The sequence below is a fragment of the Sinohyriopsis cumingii genome, chromosome 7, assembly GCF_028554795.1.
Source record: "Sinohyriopsis cumingii isolate HCF-2022 chromosome 7, ASM2855479v2, whole genome shotgun sequence".
Classification (NCBI taxonomy): Eukaryota; Metazoa; Mollusca; class Bivalvia; order Unionida; family Unionidae; genus Sinohyriopsis; species Sinohyriopsis cumingii.
The window spans coordinates 16,833,184-16,846,036 of record NC_142967.1 but is presented as its reverse complement, the minus strand read 5'-3'; the positions used below and the strand labels follow the sequence as shown (position 1 = coordinate 16,846,036).

The window sequence follows — 12,853 nt, the reverse complement described above, 5'->3', positions numbered from 1 at the left end:
TGATCAATGATTTGATTGTGGATTTGAATTGCAGTCTTGGCCTCTTTGTTACTCAGAAATATCACAGGGATCAGAGATTGTTTTCATCTATTTGTCAATGTTAACTAATAACAATCAAACTACCAATTACTCATACAGTATGTGGCACTATATTTCAGGGTGCTGGTAAGACCAATGTAGCTCTCCTATGCATGCTGAGGGAGATAGGCAAACATGTCAATGCTGATGGATCCATTAACACTGATGAATTCAAAATCATCTACATTGCTCCCATGAAGTCACTGGTACAGGAAATGGTTGGAAACTTTACAGAGGTATGATGCTCATGCATTTTTTTATTTGGCAATGTACCCTTGTTTCAGCCTTTGGTTTGAAGCAACTGGATTTATAACTTTAGGTTAATCATGAAATGTCCAGGTCATGTGCATGTCATGGTATATTCTTGTGAAAATGTATTATATATCAGCTAACCATTAACAAGGTGTATAAAAACATGAGACAGAAAGTAATTGCAAATGGTTAACATAGTTAATTCATTATTGATTTTGGACAAGCACCTTGCACTGCAATTTTGTGTGAAATAATAAATACTAATCTTGTATGGCTTTTTAACAAGATCAGATTTATCATGTCAAGTTGTTGCATTGCCATATAAACATCCAATACAGTAAGAGAATAGAAATAATTGTCTCAGAACTGATTGAATGCATTGATGTTGATTTCTTCTTCAAAAATACATTACTCAATCATAATACCTTAGGCGATCTACCAGTGCCTTACAAATCCAGCCCTCTTAGGCTAAAAACTTTTAGCTAAAAAGCTAAAAGTTGTCTGCCCACCTAGGTGACAGTCAGGCAGAGTGACCTCTCCTTGGTATATGGATTGGCACCTAATCTCATGAAATTGTCAGTTTCTATTTCCACCCATACGGTTCTGGAAATCTGAGTACACTTTTCCAGTTCTTATCAGAGCTCTTTCTCCTAAAAGGCTGAAGTCAGTCTGGAGATGGTACAAAGGTTACTCTTCTTGGCCTTTTGACAGCTTCATACTGGTAGCTTCACAACTTTGGCTGAATTTGCAAGAGTATGCCACTCTGAGACAGATGGAGTCTTTTCCAGTCAGGTGATAAGAAGCTGTTTCACATATGTTAGGGGACTAGAGATGGTCTCTCCATGGTGAGGCGGTGTATCTCCCTCTACAGGTAATATGATTGGGTAATGTATTTGAAGAAGAAACCAATTTTCTATTGTAAAATATGTTTCTTTGATAATACTTACTCAATTATAATACACATACACCCTCCCAGCCTCCCTGCTGTTACATCCATATAGAGAGAATGTCTTCTGCTCCATTATTAACTGATGATTTTACAGGATTTGGCACTAATACCTCTGCCAAGGGGAGATTACTCTGCATGACTGCCACCTAGGTGGGCAGACAACTTTTAGCTTTTTAGCTAACAGTCTTTAACTCAGATGGGCTGGATTTGTGAGGTAGTAGTTGTTTTCCTAAGTATTACTATTGGGTCATTATTATTGAAGAAACATTTTACTAAAAGGAAAATTGCATTTTTGAGAGATTTGTAAAATGCACAAGCTGATGAATGAATTGTGTTTTCAGAGGCTGAAGTCTTATGGAATTAAGGTAGATGAATTGTCAGGTGATCATCAGTTGACTAAAGAACAGATTAATGCAACCCAGATAATTGTATGTACCCCTGAAAAGTGGGACATCATTACCAGAAAAGGTGGAGAGAGAACATACACACAGCTTGTTAGGCTTATGATCTTCGTAAGTAAATAATTCTTTTCATCTTGTATTTCTCAAGGCTTTATTGAAATGTATCATACACTAGTTGAAGATTGAAATTCTCCATATCAGCAAGAGAGAGCTTTGATGAAAAGTAAGGGACTTGGGCATTGAATAAACTGGACAGTCATCAATGCAATGTTATAGGACAATAGATTATTAAACCTGAAAAATAAGTTGATTTAGATTTGTTTTTGTTTTGTTGAAGCTTAAAAGTTAATAAAAAAAAAACTCAGGTACCTATATATTCCTGCAATTCCACTCAGACTTTTTTATACCTGTGTAGCATTAGTTTTTGAATCTCAATCATCAAGCGGCAATAATCTCTTAATGGTTAGAATTAGAATATTGAAGTTTTATTTCCTTACTCCGCTTGATACTCTTTCATGGATGGGGTGGAGCAGGTCTTTAATTATTTTTATATTTACATATTTCTATCTATTTTGCAGGATGAAATACACTTACTGCATGACGACCGTGGACCAGTTCTTGAATCTCTTGTGGCCAGGTTTGTTTAGGGTTTGATAGGTTCGCTTGCTTAGATACATTAGTATGGCATCTTTCCATGCATAGTTTGCAATACATTTTTACGAATTTTACAGTTTCATTATATAATTTTTACAAGATAGATCATTTTTATATATTCACCATGATGTACTTTGTTATTTTAGGGGTATATGAATAATTTTATTGAAGTAATTGTATTTAAAAAACCCTATTAGAAGAACCATGATATTGCAAAGTGCAACAATTCATTGCTTTTGTAATTTTCAGATGATTGTATAGTCCACTAGAGTTTCATTTGCATTAGAAACTAGTTGCAAGGAAGTTGTTCCATTTGATATTGACGAGAGGAATTAGCTCATGGACTAAATCATCTTACCTGTTTTAACTGAGTTATTGTAGGATATCTTAGGAAGATTTGTAATTTGTGTGCCATTTTCACAGGTGAAGATCAGAATATGTTGAATTTTGTACTTGATGTAGCTATAGCCACTTACAATATATGAGATTTGCACTTTTTATTCAAAACTGTTTTAAAACAGAACCATAAGAAATATTGAGACAACCCAGGAGGATGTGAGGTTGGTTGGTCTCAGCGCAACCCTTCCCAATTATGAGGATGTCGCCACATTCCTGAGAGTAGAATCATCCGAAGGACTGTTTTTCTTCGACAACAGTTTCCGCCCTGTGCCTCTAGAACAGCAGTTTATTGGAATCACTGAGAAGAAGGCTGTAAAAAGATTTCAGATCATGAATGACATTGTATATGAGAAAGTCATGGAGCATGCTGGCAAAAATCAAGTGAGAAAATAATTTGAAAGACCTACCGGTTACTAAATATTTTATAGTCTCAGATGTTGTCTAATGTGTTTTCTTTTTTTGTAAAGACATTTTCTAACAGTTATAGCATACTCAATGAAATTATACCATGATGCAGCTTAAATATATGATGTAGATGAGCAAAACATTACAAAATGGTAATGGCAGTATTATAAGGAATAAGTTATCCTAGATTTAGTATGCCCATCACCCCTCTATTCAGCTTTGAACAGGCAGAATACAAAGCCTAATTAAAATACAGACAAGTTAAAGAATAGAGAGCAATTTTTCATTTCAAGTGTTCAGGCTGACTAAGTAAGCTGGACATATGCCTTTCCTAGGTTGACTGAGAAAGGGGGTTCTCAGCACAGAACAATATTCATATCTAGATAAGGAACAGACTAAGATCAGAAACAATCAAAAGATTATGCTTATACAACTTGAGGAAACATCATTTGAGAATTTTGATTTCAGGAGACCTCTGACAGTGAACCAGGAAGAAAGATGGATATTTAAATATTAGGTTAATATTGAACTAAGGCCATTCCCACCCCTATATTTTTTCTTCTCCTGCCATATTTTGGTGACAAGCAGGTTGGCAGCATCTCTATTAAATATGGCTGCCACAGTTGTCATCTTGAAAATCTTGTATATTGCTTCTCCTCCTCAATGGAGTTCGGTGGCCTAGGGGTTAGAATGTCCACCTCAGATGGGGGAGGTCGTGGGTTCGAACCCTGGTCAAGTCATCCCAAAGATTTATGATACTAACAGCTATCTCACTAGGTGCTTAGCGTTAAGAGGTTAGTGTTAGGACTGGTTGGACTGGTCTCAGGATAATGTGACAGGATGGGACATCATGCTGCATGTCTGCAGCATGATGCCCCAGTGCTAGCCATCACTGTTAACTGCCACACTGCAGACTTCATAGCGATATGACTGAAATTGTTTTAAAGATACATTAAAAAGCCAAAACACACACACACACCTCCTCAATGGATGGCTGTATAAACATGGAGTTTTCACCAGAGGACTAATTGTGAAAATTAGTTGTTCCTAAATAAAAAAGGTGCCAATCTGATGTCCAGTATGGCTGATATTGCAGCCATCTTGAAAATCATGTTATTTGTACTCCTCCTGAAAAGTAAGTCATAATGGCATAGGTTCTTACCAGAAGACTTCTTATGATGTCTGCTTGATCCCAAATGAAAATGGTGCACCCAGGACACCCATTAGGGCCACAACAGGATCCATCTTGAATTTTTTTTTTATTGTTACTCCACCAGAATGGATAGTCAGATCAGTATGGGTTTTCACTGAAAGATTCTTATGAAGTCTAGTTTGCCTACATGAAAATGTTGCCAACTGACATCTATTATGGCCACCACAGCAACCAACTTGAAAATCTTGCTAAATCTCCTCTTCCTGAATGGAATATCATATCGGCATGGAGGTTCCACTGGAAGACCTTTTATGGCATAGTTTGCTTTAAGAAATTTTTTTGTCAATCTGATATCCAATATAGCCTCCATAGCAGCCGTCTTAATAATCTTGTTACATCTCATTGATGGAAGGTGACATTAACATAGTTTCTCATTTGAAACATTTGATATCTAGTTAGTTCTAAATCAGGATGATGCTGATTTGAACATACATATGAACACCATGACATCCATCTTGAAAATGTACTTCTACTTACTCCATCTAAATAAAAGTCATATTGACATGTCATTTTCACCCAAAACTTCTAATGGTGGCGAGCTTGTCCCACAAGAAATTGGTACTGATCTTACATCCAGTATGGCTGCCATGGTGCAAATTTAAAAATCCTCTTGCTCAAGAACATCAGTGGTGGTTTCAGCTCTTAGCAGTTAGAAGAAATGGTCTGATCTTGTATTCATGGTGATTTTTTATATACAGTGGAGCATCTGTCCTTTCAAGGGACTCTTCGTTTTTTTAATTTTAAGAGGAGATTTTATGCTGCTAGTGATGTATTTACAGACTTACATGTGTATAAATATAGTTGATGTATTTTCAAGTATGTAAGGAGAACAGCACATTAATGATTTACTGTTGCCTTGGATGTGAGGAAGGTGCCAGTCTTGTTCATTACATATATTATTAGCAAGCTGTGGAATTTGTTCTTTATTTATATACTTATACACCTCGGATGCGGTAGGTCATGGGTTCAGTCCCCGGCCGAGCCATACCAAAGACTTACAAAAATGGTACTAACAGCTGCCTCACTGGGCATTCAGCACTAAGAGGTTAGTGTTAGGACTGGTCGTCCTGATGTCAGGATAATGTGACTGGGTGGGGCATCATGCTACATGTCTGCGACATGATGCCCCAGTGCTAGACATCACTATAAACTGCCACATTGCAGACATCATAGCGATATGAATTAAAAATTGTTAAAGCTATGTTAAAAATCCAAAATCACATCACACATCACATGTATACTTATATAATTATCCTCATTAATAGGAGTCATTATTTACACAAAACTTACTTTCTTAAAATTAGCTTTTGACTTAATATGTGTAATTTGTTTTCTGATGTAGGTGCTAATATTTGTTCATTCGAGAAAGGAGACAGGCAAGACAGCTCGTGCTATTCGAGATATGTGCTTGGAGAAAGACACCCTGGGTATGTTCCTGAAGGAGAGCTCAGCCTCGACAGAAATTCTAAGGACTGAAGCAGAACAAGTGAAGGTATCCTGTCTGTTTTTATCACAAGAAAGGGTCTATTTAGCATTTAATATTTGTTCATTTTGGACCTGGTATGAGCATTAATATGAGTGACTAAAGACAAGTGGCGAATATTACAGACAAGACACTAGCAAACTACTGATAAACTGAATATGAGTTACAAGAGTATTACTTAGTGGATGGACTATTCAAGTAATAAAAATCTCACACAGTCACCATGTTATTTGCATTCATTTTGACACCAGAACAAGCAGCTTACCTGGTTATAGATTTTAGGAAATATATTTTGGTTGCATTCTTGGAAAAGTCGTGCTGTGTTGGTGTATATTTAATTTGTATATTTGTGTTGCAGAATCTTGAACTGAAGGATCTGCTTCCCTACGGTTTTGCCATCCATCATGCTGGGATGACAAAGTGAGTGTTTACCTATTATTTTACATACAGACAAATAACTTGCATCCTATGACTAGTTCTTATTTACTCCTCATCAGTTGATCAATTTGTTGCTTTAATACACCATCTTGGATAGACTGTTTATTCGAAAATTTCACAACTGTAAGATCAATATAATGTTCTTTGTGGGTAAAGATTGTTGAATTATTGTGTCCAACTATAAGATCATGTGAGTACAGATTGTTAAGTTTTTGTGTCCAACTGTAAGATCATGTGAGTATAGATTGTTGAATTCTTGTGTCCAACTGTAAGATCATGTGAGTACAGATTGTTGAATTTTGTGTCCAACTGTAAGATCATGTGAGTACAGATTGTTGAATTTTGTGTCCAACTGTAAGATCATGTGGGTACAGATTGCTGAGCCAGCATAAAGCATTTAATGAATAGGTATCAATTTTTTAGTGGTGGTTTTGTTTAAAGTGTTGTGTTCAAGTGTTTGAAAAAAATATACAGTATATTTACATTGTAACACAGTTCACCAATTACTGTCATGCATCTCATTAGTTTTCAGAATGCTTTATTTGCATTTAGTCATCCTTTCTGATGTCCATCAGTTTCTGAAAGAAATTACACATTTCTCCTTCAGAGACGTTCCCCAATCACATTACATTAGGAATATTAGCTTGCTAACTTGCGAATCCATTTCTTGTAGATAAAAATCATCTTGATCTAGTTCAATAGACAAAGGGCAATAACTCTTGCCCATTACCTCCCCTTAGCACCACCAAATGTCACCAGTCTTTAGCTTCGTTGATGTACTGGATAACATCATACAGTTTATCCTCTGACAATCCAAGCCATTTTTGTGTTCTGACTCATCAAACATTCCTTTTGGATTTATTGTCTGGATTAATCATTCTGCTGCAGGTTGTTTATATTCTTTTTTACAATTTCTGCCAAATTTGAATACTGAATATAATCCAGATGTTACAGGGTCATAATAGCAAGATGATTCTGATAGCCCCTCTCAGATGGGACAAGTCTTGGGTCACTGATCTACTCATTCTAGTAATAGATCTGACCAGCAACCACGGTTATGGGTGGTCCTTCTCTGCCCAGACTGTCCTCTTCTGTATGCTCGGCTCTTATCAGGACAATCACTGCCATCTCACCTCTGTCTGCATGGGTTCGAGTCTAGGATTCGACCAATGTGGGTATGTGAGAAAGCTTGCCAGTAGCTTCTCGTGGGTCAGTGGTTCTTTCCGGGGTTTTCCCGGGTTCTTCCTCCACCATTAATACTGGCCGCCATAAATAGCCTATCGTGTGCTGAAAGATGGCGTTAAACCCCACAGCAGCAGCTTATCAGGACAGCCTTCTAAGACAAATAATTCATTCTATAGTAGTGGAGAGAATCTTGGGAGTAAGAAGACCCTACACTCTGAAGGCTTACAGAAGAAAGTGGTGTGTTTTCAAGAGCGAATGACATAACATCAACATTATCCCTCTGCATTCCTTCAACTGGCCAACTTTTTTCTTCTGTCTTTTTGAGGAGAAACAGTTGGCCCCAATCTCTATCAAAGGCTACTGCTATATGATATTGGTCACATTCCGGCATCAAGGCAGACATAATTTTGAGCATGATACAGATTTATCAGATATTTAGCCCGTTTTGGTCTCAGTCAACCAAAATCATTCCGTTTCCGAATGGAAAAAATTGTTGGGTTTTAACATGGCACTATCATACAAATCATGTTTCCTGATAGCTTTAGCTTCCACTTGCAGGGTAAGTACTTTTCAGTTCAGATTGGAGAGTTTCGTGGTTCTGTTGACACAACCAGGCTTTGTAGCCCAGATAGGTTACCGTCAGTTAGCAATCAAAGAGTGCTTACTCGCTCGCTTCCATAGACAGGTAAAAAACCACAGCCGTTAAAGATCCTGCTTGTGGTCTCAAGCACTGCTTGAAATACACAGAGAGCTAGTACACCCCTCAAGTCCTTGCCTTGTTGTTGAAGTGGGTTGTAAGCTTTGTTTATTATGATGTCTCACAAGATAAGAGTTGCCTCATGAAGATTATGGATTAGAAACTATGAGCCATCTTGGCAAGTCTCGTGTTTGAATTCAACGCTTCAATCCGAGATGTTTGCTGGCATGCAGGATTATCCTTTTTGAGCCTTCATCTCAGAGATTTAGCATTGCAGAGGCAAGCCTTGAATCTGGTAGGTCCTGTGGCAGCAGCACAGATGGCCACCAGACCCAACTAGATGAATCAAACACAGCCTGTTAGCTTTCACCACTGAAATTTTGTTGGTGAGGTTTCATTATTATTCTTCTTAACTGTATGTTAGGGTCACAGGTCAAGTGATTCCAGGCTTTGTTCCTTGTCTAATTAGTAGAACAGGTTATTGTTTACATGGGGAATCCAGAATACACGAGGTAGCGGTTGGAAGCTCAGCATCCCTTCCTATTATTTATTCTCCTAATGTAATGTAATTAGGGTATGTATTCGAAGAAGAGAGCAATTTTTAAGGAAATTATGTTTCTCTGAGAATACTTACCCAAGTCACATTATTTCAAAACCCTCCCAACCACTTAGACATGCAAGCATCCTTGTTAGCATCTTGATCAGCTAAAATCTAGCAACACATGGTGCTCACAAGGGGAGGTAATGGGCAATAGTTATTGCCCCTTGTCTATTGAAATAGAAGGAAAAAAGACTTTTTTGTCTTTTAGTATGGCTTGATTTATGAGGAAGCATACTAATATTCCTAATGTGATTTGTATGGATAAAGTATTTTTGGAAAATCATAATTTATTTTAAAAAATTGCTTTATCATACACAGAAGATCTTGTATGAATGGTTTTTTATTGTGTGAAATTTATGAAACAAGCTCATTGATATCATATGTCACTAGGAAGTAGCTTATTGCATATTGTGTTTTTCAGCAAGGATCATTATCCTTTCTTTTATTTACATATTTTCTTCTGATGAACTTGTCAGTTTAGAGACTCCAGTTACTAAATAACACTGCTTTGTGATACATGGCTAAACGTCTTACAGTCAGATACTGCATTGTGATCTCGAGAGGTATTGTTGAAAGATGATATGTGATGTTTTAATACTAATTGGTGTGAATTTTATATGACAGTTGCAAACATTGAAATATTTCAGAGTTGATAGAACTCTGGTGGAGGATTTGTTTGATGATAGACACATCCAGGTGTTGGTATCAACTTCCACTCTGGCATGGGGAGTGAACCTTCCAGCACACACAGTCATCATCAAGGGAACCCAAATATACAATCCAGAAAGGGGACGCTGGGTGGAACTAAGTGCTCTGGATGTTATGCAGGTAAATAATAATTGCAGAAGATTACATGTCATATAAAGTGATTAATACAGGTAACCTTTTTTTTACCTAGGTTTTGTACTATGCTGATGTTCCAGCTGAGAAAGTGATATTTTGTTCTTCAAATACATTACCCAATCATAATACCTTTGGAGAACTACTAATACCTCTTAAATCCAGCCCTCAAAGGTTAAAATGTTCAGCTAAATAGCATAAAGTTATCTGTCCACCTTGGTGCGATTTATAATTACATCCAGTGTGAAAGTCCTATGACTCTGTCACAAATTAAAGCTTTGCTTGTAAACTTAACTTTGAAAGATCTCAGGTGACTTCGATTATGAGCAAGAGACAATGGGTATTAATTATATCAGACTATGGTAAAATTGGTGAAGTGGACATATAACATTTGGGAGGTTGTTTGCATAGCCTGTGTTCTTACTGTACTGCATAAGCTTTCTTAATGAGATGGTCAGTTGTTAAGTTTTGTAAGCCAGGTGAACAGTATCAGGCCCACCTGGACCTCTTGTTAAAAATGTATCATTTTTGTATAACTTTGTGAGGATAGCTAAACTTGCTTGCAGAGCAAAGTCTTGGATTGAAAGAAGGCACTACAAAACTACTTAAGTACTGTATCCCATGCCTTGACTAAACTTTGTAAATGACTTGCATTTAAGAGAAGGAAGATGGGGGGGGGCTAAAATGTCAATGAATATGATCAGAGGATCTCCAAGAAAGGAAACAGTTTCCACAAAATGACTTGCCATTTTGGGATAAGTAACAAAAGCCAGGGTCACTGAAACTGAAAAAAGAAAAATGATGACTTGTGGATGACTTGAATTTGAGACATTTAAAATGTTTATTGGTAAGTTGGAATTGTATCATTCATTATTGCTTGGCCAGTGTCCCATAACAGGTGTGACAGAATACATGAGGTAAATGGGTACTGTGTTTTATCACCTTGGTGTCTGGCAAATAAAAGAGTTTTATATATTGTTAATGTACCATTTGCAGGACTCTTTTTTTACACTATTATAATTTAGTTTGTATCTGCATGATTGAAGTATTGCTGATGTTACCTTTTACATATATTACATGCACATTTGTACAGTAAAGCACAGAATGTAACAACCATTTAGACATTAATGAAAATGTATATATAAGGTTTATTGTATTTCTCTCTTTGTCAGATGCTGGGTCGAGCAGGTCGTCCACAGTATGACACAAAGGGGGAGGGGATCATGCTGACAAACCACAGTGAACTGCAATATTACTTGTCTCTCATGAACCAGCAGTTGCCCATAGAAAGTCAGTTTATCTGCAAAATTGTTGACAATCTTAATGCTGAGATTGTGCTTGGGACAGTTCAGAATGTTAGAGAAGCAGTGGATTGGCTAGGTATGTCCATGTCTTTGTTTTGTTTTTGTTTTATGTACATGTGCATGCATATGTACATGTTTCAACTTGCACTTAAATGTAATCTGCTTTTATCAATTCAGTGTAATGTATTTACAATCGGATGATTTATACTGAGAGATAGGTACATATGATTTGAAAATTCAGGCATTAGGCGAAAGCGCTAAATGAAATGAGGCAAGTCTAAATTAAACTACTCTTCTTTTTTCTGATCTTTTTCTTTATTATTAGTGTTAAGTGTAGAATGGGAACATTTTTATTTAATTGTCATTTGATTGGCATGTCTGTTTCACTGCCATACTTAAAAAGCTTATTTCTGGATCACACAGCATTGGATATGCATGTTTGTTTCACTGCCATTCTTGCCAGCAATAGAATATAGCATGTTTCACAATTTTGTTTGAAATCATAGTTGAATGGAATGACAGAAGTTCAAATTTGGGTATTGATTTTGATAGATGTTATTAATCATTTTAAAAAAAATGATTTATTTCCACCTCCATTAAAATATATTGATTGCGTAGTTTTTGTCTCATTTAAGCTTGATGTTAGTTAACTGTTTCAGTTATACAATAATTGATTAACATTGTAAATGAATTTAAAAACAACTGATGGAATAAATACGTAGGAAGAAGCACTGTAATAAAGTGTTTAATTTACATGCGGTTTTAATTAATTGATTTTCAGGTTACACATACCTGTACATCCGTATGCTAAGGGCCCCCACATTGTATGGAATCAGTCATGACCAGCTTAAAGAAGATTCACTGCTACATCAACACCGGAAAAATCTAATTCACACAGCAGCTTGCACACTAGACAAACACAATCTGATTAAATATGAGAAGAAGACAGGAAGCTTCCAGGTGACAGAGCTGGGTCGGATTGCAAGTCATTATTACCTGACTCATGAGACAATGGCAACCTACAACCAGCTGTTGAAACCAACCCTAAGTGAGATAGAGCTCTTTCGTGTATTCTCTCTCTCATCAGAGTTCAAGCACATCACTGTTCGTGAGGTAATAATTTTAAATTATTTAGTTCATTATGGATTCCCTTAAATTTAAAAGAATTAGCAAATTTTGCTCTGTTCAACATATTTTAATTATCATCTCGCTTACAACTTGGGGGTGAATTTTTCTCATTCATGTTTTTTTTTGTTTGTTCATACTTTGTCCTGTCAATATTAATCACCCCTTCAGTGTCTGATCCATAATTCACCTATACTTGTGAAAAGTGGTATTTGGTACCAAAATAGGTCACCATGATGTAATTTGCGCAATTAAGTGGGTTTTGTATTTGTATTTGTTAATTCATTACAGCCCCAATATTTTGGACTCTATTTTACTTACAGTCTTAAAAACTGGTATGTAGATGCATCTGGATGAAATAACTCATTCCTATAAAAAGAAGGTCAGTTTGACCTAATTTGCATGCTCATTTGACTTTTGTATTTTCAGCTCTTCATTATACTTTTCATATCTTGAACTCTATTGCAGCTATCATATGAAATGAAAGTAACTCATCGTACTAAAATTAAGTAACTATGACCTAATTTCTTTGCTTTAGTGACATTGGTATTTTCAGCTGTTCATTTGTTACGCCATCAATATCTTGGACTCTAATTTCACCCAAACTCATGCAAAATGGTATGTAAATATATCTGGGCAAAGTAACTTGTCCATTGTTTCTTAATTTTTATGCTCATGTGACTTTCATATTTTCAGCTGTTAATTAAACCGTCAATATTTTGACCCTATTTCACTTTCACTCATGAAAATTGGTATGTGAATGCATTTCAAGATGAATAACTCAATTATATCAAATGTAGACCACTGTGATCTAATTTTCAGGTTTGAA

At 36.3% G+C, this 12,853-nt stretch overlaps 1 protein-coding gene across 1 annotated transcript in view; it reads left to right on the top strand.

Annotated features, from left to right (window-relative positions):
* LOC149794782 (U5 small nuclear ribonucleoprotein 200 kDa helicase-like) overlaps positions 1–12,853 on the top strand; it is a 103,505-nt gene that overhangs the window by 33,036 nt on the left and 57,616 nt on the right. Inside the window, exons 13-21 of the mRNA XM_089964431.1 lie at positions 159–314; positions 1,621–1,791; positions 2,259–2,317; positions 2,856–3,114; positions 5,694–5,843; positions 6,193–6,254; positions 9,403–9,583; positions 10,768–10,975; positions 11,681–12,012. Of these exons, the coding sequence (XP_089820557.1) occupies positions 159–314; positions 1,621–1,791; positions 2,259–2,317; positions 2,856–3,114; positions 5,694–5,843; positions 6,193–6,254; positions 9,403–9,583; positions 10,768–10,975; positions 11,681–12,012 (1,578 nt within the window). The remainder of the gene's footprint in view (positions 1–158; positions 315–1,620; positions 1,792–2,258; positions 2,318–2,855; positions 3,115–5,693; positions 5,844–6,192; positions 6,255–9,402; positions 9,584–10,767; positions 10,976–11,680; positions 12,013–12,853) is intronic.